At 40.5% G+C, this 20,954-nt stretch overlaps 1 protein-coding gene across 1 annotated transcript in view; it reads right to left on the minus strand.

The window, feature by feature from the left end:
• The window catches only part of DENND5A (DENN domain containing 5A), a 118,930-nt gene that overhangs the window by 33,283 nt on the left and 64,693 nt on the right, over nucleotides 1-20,954 (minus strand). The window contains exons 5-9 of the mRNA XM_049780668.1: nucleotides 18,728-18,915; nucleotides 9,392-9,709; nucleotides 5,383-5,598; nucleotides 4,534-4,768; nucleotides 1,483-1,633 (exon numbers count right to left, since the gene is read on the minus strand). Of these exons, the coding sequence (XP_049636625.1) occupies nucleotides 1,483-1,633; nucleotides 4,534-4,768; nucleotides 5,383-5,598; nucleotides 9,392-9,709; nucleotides 18,728-18,915 (1,108 nt within the window). The remainder of the gene's footprint in view (nucleotides 1-1,482; nucleotides 1,634-4,533; nucleotides 4,769-5,382; nucleotides 5,599-9,391; nucleotides 9,710-18,727; nucleotides 18,916-20,954) is intronic.

Genomic DNA, 20,954 nt, shown 5'->3' on the forward strand with positions numbered 1-20,954 from the left:
CAGGAGTAACCCTGTCAGGTGTGACCCAAAAACTAAAAATAAAAAAAAATTTAAAAATTTAAAAAAAGAGAAATTGTCTCCAGGTGGCTGGAGTGATAGCATATTGGCAAGGCATTTTCTTTGGATTCAGCCAACTCAGGATGGACCCAGGTTTGTTCCTGGCATCCCATATGGTCCCTAGAGTATGCCAGGAGTGATTTCTGAGCACAAAGCCAGTAGTAACCCCTGAGCGCTGCCAGGTGTGGCCCAAAAAACATAGATAGATAGATAGATAGATAGATAGATAGATAGATAGATAGATAGATAGATAGATAGATAGATAGATAGATAGATGATAGATAGATGATAGATAGATAGATAGACAGGCAGATAGATAGATAGATGATGGATAGATAGATAGATAGATAGATAGATAGATAGATAGATAGATAGATAGATAGATAGATAAGAAAAATTGTCTCCAGGCCCACACCTCCACCCAAACAAAAGAGGAACTGACACTCTAGTACTGTTTGCTTGTTTGTTGTTGTTGGGGTTTTTTTGGGGGGGGTGGGGCCACTCCCAGTGGCACTCAGGGATTATTCTTGGCTCTGCACTCAGAAATTGTCCTCGCTCAGGGGACCATATGGGATCCTAGGGATTGATCACGCGTCCATCCTAGGTCAGCTGCATGCAAGGTAAATGTCCTACCCCTCTGTACCTACCACTCAGGGCCCCCCCTTTTTTAGTACTGCTTTTTTAAACAAAATGAGTAAACAACCTGAATAATTTAGATCTTCTCCATATCTGCTTTAAAAATTCAAAGTTCTGGGCCGGGCGGTGGCGCTAAAGGTAAGGTGCCTGCCTTGCCTGCGCTAGCCTTGGACGGACCGCGGTTCGATCCCCCGGTGTCCCATATGGTCCCCCAAGCCAGGAGCAACTTCTGAGCACATAGCCAGGAGTAACCCCTGAGCGTTACCGGGTGTGGCCCAAAAACCAAAAAAAAAAAAAAAAATTCAAAGTTCTGAGGCCAGAGAGATAGCATGGAGGTAGGGTGTTTACCTTGCATGCACAGTACGGTAGTTTGAATCCTGGCATCCCACATGGTCCCCAGAGCCTGCCAGGAACGATTTCTGAGCATAGAGCAAGGAGTAACCCCTGAGTGCTGCCGGGTTTAACCCAAAAACCAAAACCAAACAAAACAAAACAAAAACAAAAACAAAAAAAGAAAAACTTGGGGCCAGAAAGCATGGAGGTAAGGCATTTGCCTCGCATGCAGAAGGGCAGTGGTTCGAATCCCGGCATCCCATATGGTCCCCCGAGCCTGCCAGGAGCGATTTCTGAGCGCAGAGCCAAGAGTAACCCCTGAATGTTGCCAGGTGTGACCCAAAAACAACAACAAAAATTCAAGTTTCTTGCCTGGATATCTGTTTAGGTCCTAGATGACCCTCTCTATAATGGCTATGATAAAGTTGGATCAATTAATCCCTGGGATTTACTTACTTGTTGCTGACTGGACCAGTGGAAAGTACATCAGATTGAAGCTTAGGGAAGAAGCCTGGCTCATACTTCCCTTGTCCAATCTTCATGTCTAGTAAATGGGGATGAACTGCAGTATGGTCAATTTTTGCCAGACGCAGCTCAATTGCCTTCTCTAGGTAAGAAAAACAACATCAAAAAATGTTAGAAAAAAATTCAATACATAAGAGTCAAAGATAGAGAACAGGTCTCAATAAATACAAAACAATTTGAGTCGTATATAATAAGTCCTTTGACAATAGCCCATAAGAACACATGTCCTTAGGCCAGAGTGATAGCACAGCAGGTAAGATACTAGCTTTGCATGCAGCCAAACTAGGTTCAATCTACAACATCTCATATGGCCGCTGGAGTACCACCAGGATTCATTTCCGAATGCAGAGCCAGGACTGACTCTTGAACATCACCAAGTACGCCACCCGCTCCCCCACTTCCAAAAAAGAACACATGTTCTAGACACAACTAAGACCAGAGGAGCTCAAATCAGTATGTGACAGTGACTTGTATTTCGCTCCCCCACTTCCAAAAAAGAACACATGTTCTAGACACAACTAAGACCAGAGGAGCTCAAATCAGTATGTGACAGTGACTTGTATTTAAAATATGGGCTCTGGAGCCAGAGAGAAAGCATGGATATAAGGCGTTTGCCTTGCACGCAGGACGGTGGTTCGAATCCCGGCATCCCATATAGTCCCCCGAGCCTGCCAAGAGCGATTTCTGAGCATAGAGCCAGGAGTAACCCCTGAGCACTGCTGGGTGTGACTCCCAAAAAATAAAATAAAATCTGGGCTCTGAAAATTGCTTAACCTTTGTGACAGTTGGTGTCAAGGTCTTAAGTAAATCAGAATCTCTTACTTGGCAACCTCTAGCTATAAGGAAACTTTTCTCTTTATTCCAGTGAGTAATATATAGTTACCTTTGAGTTTAGCATAGCATAAAAAGGTTAGAAAACCCTGATTTATGAGGCCGGAGCGATAGCACAGTGGGTAGAGAGTTTGCCTTGCATGAAGCTGAACAAGGTTCGGTCCCTGGAATCCCATATGGTCCCGAGCCTAGAAGTTTCCTGAGCACAGAGCCAAGAATAACCACTGAGTGTTACACAAGTGTAGCCCAAAACCAAACAAATAAATAAAAATTAAAAAAAAAAAAAGCCCTGGGGCCAAAGCGATAGCACAATGGTAGGGTGTTTTCCTTGCACATGGAGGACTCAGGACAGACCCAGGTTCAATTTCTGGCATCCTATATGGTCCCTAGAGCCTGCCAGGGACAATTTCTGAGTGCAGAGCCAGGAGCAATCTCTGACCACTACCACAACAACAAAAAGAGCCCTGATTTAAACTGATAGTTTGGAAGATGTCTCTCTAAACCCATTTTTTTCTGGTTTGATTGGCTTGTTTGGTTTGAGTATTTTGGTATTGGTTTGTGTTGGGTTTTGTTTGGTTGGTTGGTTTTGGGGGGGTTTGTTTTGTTTTGTTTTGCCACACCAGCAGACTGGCAAACACCTGATTCTGTGCTCAAGGATAACATTTGGCAGAATGGCTCCCAGAGGTGGGATCGAATCTGGGTTGACAATATGGAAGGCAAACACCCTGCCCATTATTCTATCTCTTTAGCCCCATCAAAATCTCATCTTGTAAAAAGTATCTAGCAAGCTCTCCAGGACCATTTTTAAACACAAAATTCAGGAAGTTAAAGACTGATGTGCTCCCAGAGGCAAGGATGTCTCCCCCTCTCATAGGCAACATGCCATTTGTTATACCTTCGTTAGTCAATACTAATATCTTAGGTCAGATAGTATAAGAGTTAAGGTACTTGCCTTGAACATGACCAACCCCAATTCAATCCCCAGAACTACATAAAGTCCTCTGAGTAACACCAGGAAGGATCCCTCAGCTCAGAGCAATAGTATGAGCCCCATCACCAAAAAAATACATCATCTTGGAGCCATAGTGATAGTACAATGATTAGACAGGTGCCTTGCACACGGCAGACCCAAGTTTGATCTCCAGCACTTCATACAGTCCCTCGAGCCAGCCAGTTGTAATTCCTGATTGCAGAGCCAGGAGCCCTGGAGAATTGCTGGATGTAAGCACAGCCCCCACCCTCCCACCCCACCCCACACGAAGATTTTCGACTTAATGAAAGATCTGGAAAAACAACAGAAAGGTAAGAAGACAGAAGGTTTCAGAATGCAGTGTCAATGAAGGCCCCTTTTATCCAAACTATCACTAATTAAATCTTCAAAATCTAGAAAAATGCCTGGAGTATTCATTTATTCAGCAAATTACTTGTTGTATGAATGTGGTACAAGGGAACAAACCTAGACCTTCAGAATACAAGGTAACAGCTCTACTACTGAACCGAATCCCAAGCCCAGTAATGCCAAGCATTATGTATCGTAAGTAATTATTTCATAAATAAAATATATATCCAAAAAGGCTACAACAAAGACACTATACATCCCACAAGGAAAAAAACATAATATTGATCTCACACCTCAATTGTGATTATTCCCTAGCAAGATAATCTAGATGGGGCCATTGTGAATAAGTCATATTCAATTATATACAAGCCAAACAATTTTCTTTAACATTTACATGTGCTAGCCACAGTACCAACAGATTTGAATTGACAAAATGAGTAAATAGGTCTCTGGTTTGTATGAGGGTTTTTTGGTTTTGTTTTTTTTTTTTTGAAGGGGGAAAGGCACACTCCCACACCAGGTGGTGCTCAGGGAAGCACTCCTAGGAGGACCATATGAAATAAAGGGGATCGAACCTAGTTCAGAAGCATGCAAGGCAATCACTTATTATATTACCTATTACTTATAGTAGTACCCATTCCTAAATGAGACAGTGTTAATAGATGAGACACTTATCAAGCTAAAAAGGCAAGGAAAAGCATTTAAGCATGGGAAAAACTTATGCAAAAGCATAAACAGGGAAATAAATTGGCATATTTAGGAATGAAGCAGAATCCAAGAGGGTCTTTGAAAGTATAATAAGAAGGCCTGACCTGCTTCATCCACAGTGGTGCACTTCTGGTACATGGATGTACGAAGAGTAGGTGTCCGAACGTTCAATAATCTGATCTTATCTACTCGGGAATCAAATACCCGGAGCACAGGATCTTTATCATCATCATCATGACACATTATTTTGTTGTCAATAAAAGAAGCAAACATCTGGGTCTCCAAAAATCTTGAGAGAAAGGGCAGATATGGCTCAGGCTGATCTGATAAAAATGATGCCTGGTGAGAACAAAAAGAAACAAACAAGAAAAAGAGAAGAGTATATTAGCTTTGACTAGCAAATATCACAAGTTCTAATCATTGCAGTATATAGTTTTCTGAAGTGTACTAGATTTTTACATAAAATAAAACTCTTAATTTTTCTATTGCATTTTTTCAGGTATCATGTAATTTTAGCAATGCTAAAGTAACCAATCTTTCCAGTGTTAAACCTGCATGTGTACCTTTCCTAAAATAGCTTTGTGAGACTGGTGGTAAATAATCTAATAATAATGGGGTCCAGAGAGATGGCACAGAGGTGGGGCGTTTGCCTTGCATGTGGCCGACCGGGGAGGGACCTGGTTCGATTTCTGGCATCTCATATGGTCCCCCCCAAGCCTGCCAAAGGTGATTTCTGAGTGCTGCTGGGTTTGACCCAACAGCCAATCAATAAAGTTTTTTTAAAAATCTAATAATAATAATCATATCTCTGTTTGAAAGCAAAATAACCCTGTATTATATAAATATTAAAAGAATTACGATTTTGTTTCTAGCCTATAATAAATATTATCTATCTTCAAACTGTTCTGGCATTTTCTCATTTCTCATGACCTTCCAAGAAAAATTATACTCACTTTATCAAAGTTTTGCATCTGCTCCCTATTAGTAAACCAGGATTCCTTATCCTGGCTGGGCTGAATCACAAACACCTCATAATCTGCAAACATTTGAGTAAAACGATTTGCAAAAACTTCCCGAATCTGAATATTTAGCTGATAAATCCTGAATTCTTCTTCGTCACACTGAACTTTGAGATCCTTATTGCTGGTAGGGTCTTCCCGGACTTCCAGCTACAAACCAGAAACAGTAGAAAACATAAGCACTTCCTTTTCTCCCAAATAAATTCAACTCATTTGTTTTTCCCACTACCTGCCCATACCACAGAGGTAGTTTATTTTGCAGCAAATAGGAGGTAAAAGGAGGTTGGGGGATTTGGGGAAGAAACTCCATGAAGTAGTTAAAACCAGGAAGGACAAAAAGACATGTAGTATTAAAGGAAAAGGTGCCACTTATTTTCAAAAATCAGGCATAACGAGTTAATCTGGAAAGCCAATTAAAAAATGACCATGGGTATTCAACCAATTAATATTTGGTTGAAAGGGGCAACAAATAAGATGGAGCAAGGAAAACCTTTTCAGTTAGTGGCGTTGGGAAAACTGGTCAATTAAATGCAAAAAGGTGAATTATCTTTAATACCATGCACAAAGGTCAAATTAAAATAGATTAGACAGACCTGAACCATAAGGTACATAAAAGAAAATATAGGCAAAATACTCCATGACACTAAGACTAAAGGCATCTTTAAGGAGGAAACACCAATGTCCAAGCAAGTGGAAGAAGATAAACAAATGGGACTATATTAAACTGAGAAGCTTCTGCACTTCAAATGAAACAGTAACTAGGATAATAAAGGCTACCTATAAAATGGGAAAAACTATTCACCCAATATTCATCTGGGTAAAGGGCTAATATCTATATCTAAGATTTATAAGGTACTGATCAAATTGAACAAGAAAAATAATTGCATCTAATCCCATCAAAAAATGGGGAGAAGAAATGAACAGACATTTCCTCAAACAAGAAATATAAATTGCCAAAAGACACATGAAAAATGCTCCACATCACTAATCATCAGGGAGATGCAAATCAAAACAACAATAAGGTATCTATCACCACAGAGACTGGCAGACATCAGAAAGAACAAAGACAACCAGTGCTGGCGGGACTGAGGGGAGAAAGACTCTCATTTATTACTGGTGGGAATGTCATCTAGTCCAGCCATTATGGAAAACAATAAGGATATTCCTTAAAAAACTGGAAATTGAGCTTGCATATGAACCAGCAATACCACTCCTCGGGATATACCTAGGAACACAAAAACACAACACAAAAATGACCTCTGCACTCCTATGCTCATCACAGCACTATTTATAATAACCAGAATCTGGACACAATGGAATATTATGCAACTGTTAGGAAAAATGAAGTCATGAAAATTGTTTATACATGGATGGACATGGAGAATAGGCTGAGCGAATGAGTCAGCGGGAGAGGGACAAATATAAAATAATCTCACTCTCTGTAGGATTTAAGAAATAAAAAGACAGTGTGGGGATGAGATCCAGAGACAATAGAGATGAGAATTAGGAGGACCAGTCTATGGCAGGAAGCTTGCCACAAAGAGGGAAGAGTGCAGTTAAAGTAGAGAAGGGTCTAATACAAAAGGGACATTCATGGCACCCCTTCATTTGAAGTAGTACAAACCACAATGTGGAGATACATACATACATGCATACATACACACATACATACATATATGTATGTATATATATATACATGTACATATATATGTACATATATGTATGTATATATATATAGAGAGAGAGAGAGAGAGAGAATGAGAGGAGAGAAGAGAGGGTGGGTGAGAGGGAGGGAAAGAAGGCATGGAAGAGGGCATGGGGAGGGTGAGAGGGAAATTGATACTGGTAGCAAGAAATGCGCTCTGGTGAAGGTTGTTAAACATTGTATGACTGTGACTCAATCATGAACAACTTTATCTGTGTAGAAAACAACTGTACTATGAACAACCTTGTGACCAATGTGTTTAAATTTTAAAAATATATTTAAAAAGAAAAGGAAATGATCATGGGTGGGGCTGGAGTGATAGAAGATCGAGGAAGACGCTTGTCTTGCATGTAGCTGACTCAAGTTAGATGGCCAGTACCACCAATGGTCCCTGAATCGTACTTTAAGTGATCTTTTGAGCACAGAGCCAAGAATAAGCCCTAACCTCCACATATGGCCGGCCAATAAATGAATAACCATGAACAAAAAATTATCCATAATACTTTAGATTTAGTTAACTCAAAAAAAGATGTAGTTTTTTTTAATGCATTATTTTTATTTACTATTATATGGGATTTTAAGAGATTAGTTCTAGTCATTGATTTGTGTATAAGTGTCACCACCTACACACACACAGAGATCACCCAATATTAGGGGGATAAAAGAAACATAGTAAGGGAATAACAAATGGTCAACAACATTAGAATTAAAAATTCTGTCTATAGGGGCCGGTGAGGTGGCGCTAGAGGTAAGGTGTCTTGCAAGCGCTAGCCAAGGAAGGACCGAGTTTCGATCCCCCGGCGTCCCATATGGTACCCCCAAGCCAGGGGCAATTTCTGAGTGCTTAGCCAGGAGTAACCCCTGAGCATCAAACGTGTGTGGCCGAAAAACAAAACAAAAATAAAAACAAAAACAAAAAAATTCTGTCTATAGAACTGATAACACAGGGAAGGAAATTACCTTGGGACACTGATGAAAAAAAAAATCTCTGGTGATGGGTGTGGTGTTAATAATGTATGCATGAAAAGTATTACCAGCAGTATCCTAAATCCTGGTACCTTGATTTAAAAAATGGTTTGGAGAAAATAAAAAAGGGAAAAAATCAGGCCAAAAAGAGTGTGTGTGTATATATATATAATATTTATATGTGTGTATACACACACACACACACACACACACACACACATATATGAACAGCAGTGAAAAGAGCACAGAACTAGAATTCAAAAGGGATCATGTTCCAGACAGCTTAGTCAACAGGCTCTTAATTTTAAACAAAACAATTAGTCTCTAAATCTCAGTTCCTTGACCTATAAAACAGAAATTAGTGCCTCTAATTTAAGTGAATACACATAGCAATGAATCTGGAAAAGTTCTGAATACATAGATAACCATTACCCTACAACAATAGTCACATAAGTGACAATAGGCTCTCCTTAATATTCAAGTGAGAAACTACCCAGAATTAGATTCAAGTACAATTTACTAGGATAAAGTTTGACAGAGTTAAATCTTAAAATTCCCAATAAGAGGGGCTGGCAAGATGGCGCTTGAGGTAAGGTATCATCTGCCTTGCAAGCACTAGCCAAAGAAAGATGGCGACCGTGGTTCGATCCCCCAGCATCCTATATGGTCCCCCCAAGCCTGGGGCAATTTCTGAGCGCTTAGCCAGGAGTAACCCCTGAGCATCAAACGAGTGTGCCCAAAAAACCAAAAAAAAAAAAAAAAAAAATTCCCAATTCCCAATAAGATTTCATAAATATACATTATCCTGGCCTGGATGCTTTCTCATCCCATACTTTATATTTCCCCAGAACAGCACCTAAGACCAAACCTGATAAAGATTCATATATATTAGGTCAGAAAAGATAACATAGTGAATGGGGTATTTGCTTTGCACAGAGTCAACCTGCCAGGTTCAATCCTTGACACCCAATATTAACCCCCCAGGCCCAGAGCCTAGAATGATCCCTGAGTACAGAACCAGGAGCCCAGGAGCACTGCTTGACTAAAATATTTTTTAAATTAAAAAGACTCAGGGCTGGAGAGATAGCACAGAGGTAGGGCATTTGCCTTGCATGCAGAAGGACGGTGGTTTGGCTCCCGGCATCCCATATGGTCCCCTGAACCTGCCAGGAGTAGCCACTGAACTGAGCGTTGCCGGGTGTAACCCAAAAACCAAAATAAATAAATGAATAAATGAATAAATAAATAAATAAAATAAATTAAAAGCCTTACCTTTTCCAAACTCACCCCAGTCCTCTTGACCAAGGCTTGCAGCCGGGCAATAGTTTCATTCTCTTTGAGGAGCTCGTATGTATGCAAAGGAGAACTAGCAATGTTTCCATTCCTCTTGTCAGAGACAAGCTCAGAAGCCCGGAGTCTCTTCAGCTTGGAAGCACTCTCACTGCAATGGAGGTTCCCTTCAGGGGGGATGCCAAATGCCATGAGAATCTCAGAAACTTCCTGAACAAACTCCAATTTGTTGGGAAACTGAGGCAAATCTTCTGGCAACTCTATGAAGTGGTTGTCAATATCTACAAAACAAAGGTTAGCCTAGAAGTAAAAAAAAAAAAAAGAATGAAGAATGTGAACTCCAGAGCTAAGAAGTTTTATATAGAAATACAAAGAAAGGCAGGTATGATAGTACAGTAGGCAGGGCACTTGCTTTGCACGTGGCTGACCCCGTGGATAGGTAAACACAACAATAAAAAGCTAATCATAATTCTCAGACTTATTTGCAAGATTAATGTAAATTCAGGAAAAATTTATTTCTAAAGGAGTATATAATAAACTAATTCTGAATCTTGCCTAGGAGAGTAAACCAAAAAAAGGTCAAGAAATTTTGGGGCCAGTGAGGTGGCGCTAGAGGTAAGGTGTCTGCCTTGCAAGCGCTAGCCAAGGAAGGACCGCGGTTCGATCCCCCCCCCCCCCGCGCCCCATATGGTCCCCCCAAGCCAGGGGCAATTTCTGAGCGCTTAGCCAGGTGTAACCCCTGAGCATCAAATGGGTGTGGCCCCAAAACCAAAAAACAAACAAAAAAAGAAATTGTATGGGGAACATTTGTCTTATTTGATTCATTAACAGATACATGTATTATGAATAGATTTGGATAGACTATCAAAATCTGGGGGACAAATAACTATTTAGGATTGTTGAAAATTATTATTATACTTACAAATGAATTTGACATACATTAAAGAATCAGATATTGAAAATATTCTATAGAAGTATAAAAATACTTGATTTTGTGTGTTCTGTGACCACGCTCAGCTCATGGCTTACTCAGAGATCACTCCTAACAGAGTATAGTTTTCTTTTTAATAGACACTACACCCAGCAGTGTTTAGGCACTGCAACGCTCAGTAGCCACCAGGTCTATACCCCACAGAGGAATGAGATCATGCAGTGCAGGGGATCAAACAGGGTCCTGAATACATTATAGTCTTTTCCTCACATCACAATATGCTTTCCTGGGGCTGGAGAGATAGCATGAAGGTGAGGCATTTGCCTTTCATGCAGAAGGATGGTGGTTCGAATCCCGGCATCCCATATGGTCCCCTGTGCCTGCCAGGGGCAACTTCTGAGCATAGAGCCAGGAGGAACCCCGGAGCACTGCCAGGTGTGATCCAAACCCCCAAAAATCAAACAAACAAACAAAAAACAATATGCTTTCCTAATGCCAAAAGTCAGGCTCATCTAATTTATATTTTTTATTCACCAAAGAGGAGCTCAACATTCAGATATTGGGGAAAGAATTATTGAGAGAATATACTGAAAATATACTGGGTTCAATTCCCACAGGATCCCATATGGTCCCTGAGCCTGCCAGAATTGATTTCTAAGCATGGAGCCAGGAGTAACCCCTGAGCACAGCCAGTGTGGCCCAAAAACCAAAAAAAAAAAAAAAAAAAAAAAAAAAATGAGGGGAGAAAAGGTAGGGCCCAAAATAAAAAGAGTAACACTAATCCTCCTTAACTCTAATTCCTGTTTGCTCCTCTTAACATAGCTGTGGGCAAACTTCTTCCTTCCTACATTCATAAAGAAATCCAAAAGGGAATTATAGGACAAACAATGTCTTACTAAAGCATCTCAGCACTCTCACTTGCTAAGAGCAAACTGAGCTCATGTGTTGGCACAAAAAGGAACAAAGAGCTTTTTCACAGACTTCTGGTGACCCAAGACAGGACAGCAAAACAGATGAAATTTAATTTGGGGGTAGGGAATATATTATACTCTCCAAACTTTGAAAAATAACCTTTTATTTTTAAGGATCAAAAAGCTTTTAATTAGAAAGAATTAAATAATTGTAGAATTAAATAAATAACCAACTTGAAAAATTAGGCTATGGTCTTAAAAATTCCTCTATATGAGGGGCCGGAGAGATGCAGTGGTCCTCAAACTTTTTAAACAAGGGGCCAGTTCACTGTCCCTCAGACCATTGAAGGACCGGACTATAGTGAAAATAAAAGCTATGAACAAATTCCTATGCACACTGCATATATCTTATTTTGAAGTGAAGAAACAAAAACGGGAACAAATACAATATGTGGCCCACGGGCTGTAGTTTGAAGACCCCTGGATGAGTAAGACCTTGCACAGAGTCAACCTGGGTCCAATCTCCAACATCCCATGTGGTCCCCTGAATATGGCCAGGAATAGTTCCTGAGTGTGAGGTCAGGAGTAACTCCTGAGCACTGCCAGGTATAGACCCAAAAAATAAAATAAAACAAAACAAAAAGCAAACAGATACAAAACAAAACAAACCCTCAATAATAATTGTTCTTTTGGGTTTGTTTTTTTTTTAGGCACCTTATACTCTTAAAAACCTCTAACTTCAGACCAAAGTAAATGGAAATATGGTCTCCAATACATCCTGGAATCACTCTTGTCTTCCAAACAAGGTGCTGTACTCTGAGTAAGTAAGCAGATTATGAGTTAGTAAGACCTTTTAACTCCAGAGGCCATTCGTTGTTCCAAATGGGAAGACTGGTATCTTAAGACAAATGAACACAACATCATCCAGACAAACTATTAAGAATGTTCTTTTTGGGGGCCAGAGAAACAGCATGGAGGCAAGGCATTTGCCTTGCATGCAGAAGGATAGTGGTTCGAATCCTGGCATCCCATATGGTCCCCCAAGCCTGGCAGGAGCGATTTCTGAGTGTAGAGCCAGGAGTAACCCCTAAGTATTGCTGCGTGTAACCCAAAACCAAAAAAAAAAAAAAAGTTCTTTTTAGAGGCCAGAGATACAGCACAGGGGTAGGATGTTTGCCTTGCATGCAGCTGATCCAGGATGGATGGTGGTTCGAAACCCGGCATCCCATATGGTCCCCCGTGCCTGCCAGGAGTAACCCCTGAGCATTGCTGGGTGTGACTCCTCCCCCCAAGAAAAGAATGTTCTTCTTAGGCCAGAGCAATAGCACAGTGGATGCACTACATGCACTTGCATGCAGTCAACTAGGGTTTGATCCCCAGCATCCCATAGGTCCCCTGAACCTGTCAGGAAATTTCTAAAAGCAGAGCCAGGAGTAACCCCTGAGCGCTGCCTAGTGTGGCACAAAAACAAAAACAACAACAAAAAAGAAAATGTCCCTTTTATAAATTAAGCTATCCCTACCCCACTAGATTAATGATGTACCCTCACACAAACCCAGGTGAAGCCCACCAGTCCTATTTCAAATCTTACATTTTTTAAAATTTGTATTCCTAATACACATTAAATAACTTTTTTGGAAGGGTGGCACATCCAGTGATGCTTAAAAGTTACTCCTGCACTCAGGAATTATTCCAGGTGTTGCTCGGGGGGCAATATGTAATGCTGGAGATGATCAGTCATATGCAAAGGAAACACCATACGCCCAAATATTACTCCTAAAAGTATAAAGGTATCATAAAATATACAGCAAATGTCGAAAGTTATTTTCTGAATGATAAAATTTTAAATTTAAAAAAATTCCTTTCTTAGGGGCCATCGTACAGCAGTAGGGTGTTTGCCTTGCATGCAGCTGATCCAGGACGGATGGTGGTTCAAATCCTGGCATCCCCTATGTCCCCCGTGCCTGCCAGGAGTGATTTCTTAGCGTATAGCCAGGAGTAACCCCTGAGTATCACTGGATGTGGCCCAAAAAAACAGGAAAAAAAAATCCTATTTTATTCTTTACATTTTTTTATATTCTTAGAATCTTTTACTATATATATATTGTTTATGAGACATTCCAAAGTTTCTTGCACAATAATCTCTATGCTATACAAGACATTTCACTCCATAACAAAACCAGTTCTTTTCCCGCAGTCTAAATTTTCCTGGGGGAGGCTACTCAAATTCAGAAAATCCAGTTATCTGCTGTAAATAAAGATTTAAAAAAATCAATTACATAACTGCCAACAAACCTGTGACCTGGAGCCGGAGCAGTAGCGCAGAAGTAGGGCATTTGCCTTGCATGTGGCTGACCCATGATGGACATCGGTTCAGTCCCAAAGTTCCATATGGTACCCCAAGCCAGGAGCAAATTCTGAACGTATAGCCAGGAGTAACCCTTGAGCGTCATCGGGTGTGGCCCAAAAACCAAAAAACAAAACTAAACAAAATATGTGACCTTCAAAGGACAGTCTTATTGAAGTGGGACTCTGAAATCCAAGATAAGCTTATGAAGTAACACAAGTATTCTACAATTATATTGTCACCACTCATTCCTAGGTACACAGATCCAAAAATTAAAAAATAAAAATAAAAAAAAGCAAAGATGCACAGCAAGAGTAGAGGTTTCCATACTCCATAAAAGAATGAACCTCAAAAAAGGAAAACAGTAGCCGCTGATACTTCCTATGAAGAGTGGTCCAGAATGATAGATACCTCTGTGGCATTATCAGAAAAGGGGATTGGAGGATCAGAAAAATTCCCTTTCTACACAAACAACAGTTCAATGTCACACTCTCCAACAAGGCCCAGCTCCATGACTGAAATCAAGTAAGATAAGCAGCTAAATCCTGTCAGACAAGACAGGACTATAGAGGGCTGAAAACTCGAGGCCTATTCTTTTGAAAAGATATTGAGCTGAGCCCCCCAAATCCACCCCATCACCAGAAAACCCAGCAACCCTTCCCACAGCCACCATCTTCCTGGCAGAAAAATAACAAAGTTCTTCCACTAAGCTCCAAAAGAAAATAACAGCTGCTAATATTTCCCAGGTAAACGAGTCCAGGTTGATACCTCTGCAATATTCTCAGAAAGGGGTGGGATTGGGAGAGGGAAGACACAGATTACCTTTTCTGCTTGAACTACAGCAACTGAATACCAGACCCTATACCCTCCAACAAAAAATAGCCCATCTCCGCAACTTAACTTCATCAAACTTCCAAGCCACCAAGTTTGTTTCAGAAATATAAATCCTGAACTGTATGGCAGCACACAACTGCACAATACCTTAATATTTTTGGGTTTTTTGTTTGTTTGTTTGTTTGTGAGGGGGTTGTGGTTTTTGGTTTTTGGGTCACACCCAGCAGCGCTCAGGGGTTACTCCTGGCTCTACCCTCAGAAATCACTCCTGGTAGGCATGGGGATGCTGGAATTTGAACCACCGTCCTGCATACATGGCAAACGCCTTACCTCCATGCTATCTCTCTGGCCCCAATATTTTATAGAAGTGTTAGCTCAGTAGTGTCAAAGAAAATGTGATGCAAAAACTACAGAAATTCATCAAGCTCAGTGAGCCTTTACAGTAACACATAAGGCTCGATTAGCAACAACCACAGTCCAGTAAATCCTTAAGACACTGGCTTTAGGAGCACTGTGGAAAAATACAACAATTATTTTACATTGACCCTTGTTGATCTAAGTTCTGATAATTCCATTTGCCTTTGTATTGTAAATATAAAGTAAATTAAAAATTATATTATATAAAGTGTGGACACCCTCCCCACATGTCCCCCTTCTTCCAAGAAACCTGGCAGCTGTAACCACACCCACAAATGCAGTCACCATGTTTAAACTGGGCCTTCTTCCAGGAGGCCACTGTAGCTGAGAATATTCCCTAAAATTTATAGCATTGTAGCTTTGAATTTCTGGGCAACTCCTTTTGTTTGATAATGTCATCCCTAAAAAATAAAAACACTCCAATTTAATAGACTGAACATCTAACAGTAAGAGCTTACTAAACCTTCTGCCACTGTATTAATGACTTCACCGATGATATAATTTTCACAAATGAGCTTGCTACTGTACTTTTTCTTTTTTCTTTCTTTTCTCTTCCATTTTATTTTTTATTCTTTCTTTCCTTTTTTTTTCCCAATAATTTTGCTTTCACCTATCTGGAAACATGTAGTATGATCAACTATGTCAATTATGTGATATATTTTCTTTAAATAAATTTTTGAAAAATCCAAAAAAAAAGCTTACATTGAAAAAAGAAATTTGTGTTTCTTCTCTGACAGCTATAATTCTTACTAAATGTTGTCTTATACAGTGACGATTCTAACCACTTTATATCTTCTTTTTTTTGAGCTGTTTAACGAGAAATTTTGGTGAAAGAGTCCCCCAGTTTAATGCTTATGATTGAACCATATCATGGGAATAATTGGAATTGTTCTTATGGCCCCCATGTGCGACAATAACACCACGTGGCATTGCTTCTTATTTGCATAGGCACATTAAAATGGGAAAATACTATACATACAAATAAGATCCTACCTAATAGAGATTGGAACACACAAATCTTGTAGTGCAAAGGGACCTTACACCCTGAACATTGACATAACGACCTGGCACAGACCTCAGAAGAAAGGGCATTTTTCATTCTCCCCTGAACCAGGGAAGCCATCCACAAAACATCCAGGCTGGTCTATAACATCACCTGGAAGCAGTCCTCTACCACGGAAGACCCTACACTGCTCAGACATCGACCTGCTCAAAAGAGACTTCCCTTAAAACTGAGAAGACTTAACAACAACAACCACCTGCTTACAGGACAGGGCTCCCTGCATTGCCCTTTGATTGTGAGGTGAAAGGAGAGGACGCTCCACATCCTGACTTCAATGTAGGATATGCAGATTCCAGGATCTTTAATACAGAAACATGATACCAACAACAGAGACTGTGTGAAAAATAAAAGTGTGTTGGCACTACAGACAAAGTCTTGGATTGGACGATCTAGCTTGCCTGGAGACTAGAGTTGGTCTTGTGCCAGGAAACTTCAGGGGTCGGGTCTCATTGTATTTAGGCCAAGGTTATTTCTTTCCATGTCCCTCATATTTTGGTGGGCCTATGCAAACAACAATTGCCACTCTAACACCATTTTTACTGTGCTCCTTTGACTCTAATCCTTAAAAAGAACTCACTTAAAATTTGAGGTTAACTTAAGCTAATATGCATGTATATGGAAATGTAAGAAAATACTATGCCTGTAATGTTTAAGGAGTTACGTAAGTTTTATGGCTTTGGATTGCCTTGTGTGCTGTTAAGAAATATTATAATGTGTTACAATCTGGGGACTTGAGGGACAAAGTAATTGTACATGGATTCTGTCTTAATGTTCTTTGGCTGAAATTTCAAAGTTAAGATATCAGCAAGGGGACTTCTGAGAATTATGTTATGGGTGATTGTCCTTCCACTGTAACTTTACCTTGTCCTCTTTCTTTGCATCCTTGTTCTCATAATTAAAAATTAAAATTAAAAAAAAAAAGAATACGAAAAAAGAAATTTCAAGAGAAAGAAAATAGTGAAGCAAAGAAACTTTACTAAAAAGAAGGGGGGGAAAATATGTCCAACAGAGAAAGTAGACTTCTCCAGAGAGAGGAGTGTATCAAGGAAGGTATTATGATTCTGAAACCAAGACAGAGAAAAAGAGGCCAGAGAGATAGCATAGAGGCAGGGCATTTGCCTTGCATGCTGAAGTTCGGTGGTTCAAATCCTGGCATCCCATATGGTCCCCTGAGCCTGCCAGGAGTGATTTCTGAGCGTAGAGCCAGGAGTAACCCCTGAGTGCCGCCGGGTGTGACCCAAAAAACAAACAACCAAACAAAAAAGACAGAGAAAAGGCATATAGATACATTGAACGGGGGAGGGTGAGTGTGTGTGGGGATAGGGGGAATTTGCAGGGTCTTACCCAGTGGTACTCAACGATTAGTCCTGCCTCAGGACCACTACTGATGGGGAGCCATACAGAATGCAAAGGATCAAACCAGGTCAACCATGTGTAATGCAAGCACCCTACCTGTTGTACCACCTCTCTGACTCTACTGTGCATTTTAAATATCACAGATGTGACCTAATTGTCAGACATATTTAATTATCAAGAATGCTGCCTAAACAAGACATGAATGATGCTCAGATCTAATTTCACATGTAAGTTCTCATTTGAAGAATCCTTTACTTACTTACATATAAAAATCTCAGTAAAAAGTTATTTCTAATCAAGGGAAGAAGGAATTCTGCTGGTACCAGTTCATGTTAATTTCTCTTCCCAAGCCTTTGTAATAACGAAGAATTCAGAGGGTCAGGGGGCAGACTTGGAGGGTGAGAAACTAGGGACAATGATGGAGAGAATGTTAAACTGGTAGTGGGATTGGTGTTAGAGCACTGAATGCCAAAAAACAAACTGTATCATGAACAATTTTGTAAACCACAGTACTTAAATAAAATAATATATTTGAAAAAAAATTTCTGACTACATCGGGTCCATCTGTACAACTCTCTTCTCTCTCTCTCTCTCTCTCTCTCTCTCTCTCTCTCTCTCTCTCTCTCTCTCTCTCTCTTTCTCTCTCTCTCTCAAACAAAAAAAAATTTTTTATTTTTCTAAGTGGGAAAATCCTTCCCCCAGCTAGCTTTATACAGATACAAAGATAACAGAAAGAGATAGAATAGCCTATTCTTCCAGAATGAGGGAAAAACACATTATCTCCAGACATCCTATTTTAATCAATGGAAGTTTTAAAATCTGGTTTAAAACTACAAAAATAATTCAGTGGGTGCAATAGTACGATGGGTAGGACATTTGCCTTGCACACAGCCAACTCAGGTTCAATCCCCAGCATTCCATATGGTCCTGGAAGCCCTCAAGAAGTGGTATGCTGGGTATGAGTGCAAAGCCAGAAGTAAGCCCTGAGCACTGCTAGGTATGACCCAAAAACAAAAAATTTCACTATAGTTAGGTCCATTTTTACAAATAAACTATGACCTATAAAATTAAGCAACTGGAGCCAGAGAGGCCCCTCTCTGGAAGAGCACCACTGGAGTGGCCTAGTTAATTCCCAGCACCACACAGTCTGAGCAGCACTGCAACCTCTAATGAAATGCCAGCTCAAATGGCCAGGAATCACCCAGAGAGGAGGAGAGCATCCTCCCAAAACTAAGCCACTCAATTCAATCCCAGTTCAATCCCAGTTCAGAGCTAGATATTGCCCAAAAATATACCCCCCAAAAATTGAATTTAATGTTCATTACTTGCACTTTTTGTGGGAACTTTATTTTGTGTTCTCCAAAATAAACTAACAATATCACAATGATTAAAGCTGGCTCAATCCACTATTCCCAATTCCGGGTTGAAGCCAAGGGTACAATTTCCACTTTCCTCTCACCTCTTGGGGAAGCTCTAGCTTTGACCGATCATCCAGGCCATTTGAATGCAAGCCCATGAGGTATGGAACAGGAGCATCTAAGAAATGAAGAAGAGAAGCTGGAAGAATAGGGACATAAACATGCTGCCACTGGAAAGGAAACATGAGAGCTGTAATTGTCTCTGCCACAGTCATCAGTCTCTGGTAATCTGCAGAAAACAAAACAAACAAGGGAAAGATCTGTTAAAAAAAAAAAAAAAAGGTGACTAGTTTCCAATTAAATTAAAATATTCAGTACAATTTCATATTTAAAAAGATTGGTGCTGGGGCCGCAGAGATAGCATGAAAGTAGGGTGTTTGCCTTGCATGCAAAAGGATGGTGGTTCAAATCCCAGCATCCCATATGGTCCCCTGAGCCTGTCAGGAGCGATTTCTGAGTGTAGAGCCAGGAGTAATCCCTGAGCATTGCCAGGTGTGACCCCAAAAAAACAAAACAAAACAAAAAAGGTCTTGGTGCTGGAGCAACAGTACAGCAGATAGGAAGTTTGACTTGCACACAGCCAACCCCCAATTTGATACCAGTATCCTATATGGTCCCTGAATACTATCAGGAGTAATTCTTGAGTGCAGAGCCAGGAGTAACCCTTGAGCATTGCTGGGTATTACACCAAAACAAAACAAAAAAGGATCAGTCTTGGGGCTAGAGCATAGTATTGTGGGTAAGGTGTTTGCCTTGCAAAATGTCCAACCCTGTTCAATTCACCAACATCCCTTATGGTCCCCTAAGCACAACCTGGAGTGATCCCTAAGTGCAGAGCCAGGAGCAAGGTGACTTAAGCATAGCCAGATGTGACACAAAAAAGGGGGATCAGTAAAGCTCTGCTCATAGTGTGATTCCTTTGAAGAAATCAGAAGACAATCAGTAATATACCTCCCCAATGCCAAGCAGGTAAAGTTTATGCTTGTATATGGAAGACCCAAGTTCATATCCTTGGCAGAAATAGACCAACTGGTTCACTGAGCATTATCAAATAAGAATCCAAAAACAAAACAAAACAAAACACACACCCACATCCTTGCAAGTAGTAAAATTTCATATGGAAATGATAGGAATCATAAATTAAACTCCTTGTTAGTTTCAGGCATTTATAAAGCAATAACACAGTTTTAAAACATGTGAGTAATGGGCCGAGAGGTGTTACTCAGGCACAGCACCTTATAAGCATAAAGTCATGAGTCTAGGTTCCATCCTGGATTTATTTTTGTTTTCTCTTTTTTGTTTTTGTTTGTTGTTTGTTTGTTTGTTTTCTGGGTCACACCCGGCACCGTTAAGGGGTTATTCATGGCTCTGCACTCAGAAATCGCTTCCTGGAAGGCTCAGGGGGTCATATGGGATGCCAGGATTCAAACCACCATCCTTCTGCGTGCAAGGCAAATGCCCTACCTCCATACTATCTCTCTGGCCCCTCCATCCTGTTATTATCCCATATCATTGAATGTTATCCCCGGTGCTGCAATTAAAATATGTAAACGGGGACCAGAGAGACAGTACAGTACAGTGAGTGGGTAGGGCATTTGCCTTGCACACAGTTTTCTAAGGTTTGGTCCCAATGTCCCACATGGTCCCCTGAGCACTGTTAGGAGTGATCCTGAATGTAGAATCAGAACTGAGCACCACCAGGTATGGCCCAAAAGTCAAATATAAATTAAGTAATTAAATAAAATAGGACACTATTGGAATGATAGCACAGCGTTAGGGTGTCTGCCTTGCATGCGGATGACTGGGACAGAGTTGGGTTCAAGTTTCATTTGAGGTTAAAAAGGTTTTATGTACTTCTCACCCTTTCAAGCTCATGTTCTCCCTCAAATAGGTATTTCGCTTCCTTGCTTTTCCACTCTGGAGAAACTTGTGTTCTCTCTTGAGCATGTATGCTCTTTCTCTGCCCTCATATTTTTCTCAATAAATGTTGTTTAATAAGAACTATCTTGCTTGGGGCTAGCAAGATAGCACAGCAGGTAGGGTGCTTGCTTTGTACACCTAGGTTCAATCCCCAGCCCATGACCCTCTGCCCCAAACACCATCATGTGTAATTCTTGAGTGCAGTCAGAAATAACACCTAAGAGGTTTTTAATATATATAGTCTAGCTGGCATTTCGTTTGCCCAGGTTCAATCCCCAGCATCACCCTGAGCCTGCCAGGAGTGATTTCTGAACACAAAGCTAGGAGTAACCCCTGTGCACCACCAAA

Source organism: Suncus etruscus, chromosome 9 (assembly GCF_024139225.1).
Source record: "Suncus etruscus isolate mSunEtr1 chromosome 9, mSunEtr1.pri.cur, whole genome shotgun sequence".
NCBI classification, from domain to species: domain Eukaryota; kingdom Metazoa; phylum Chordata; class Mammalia; order Eulipotyphla; family Soricidae; genus Suncus; species Suncus etruscus.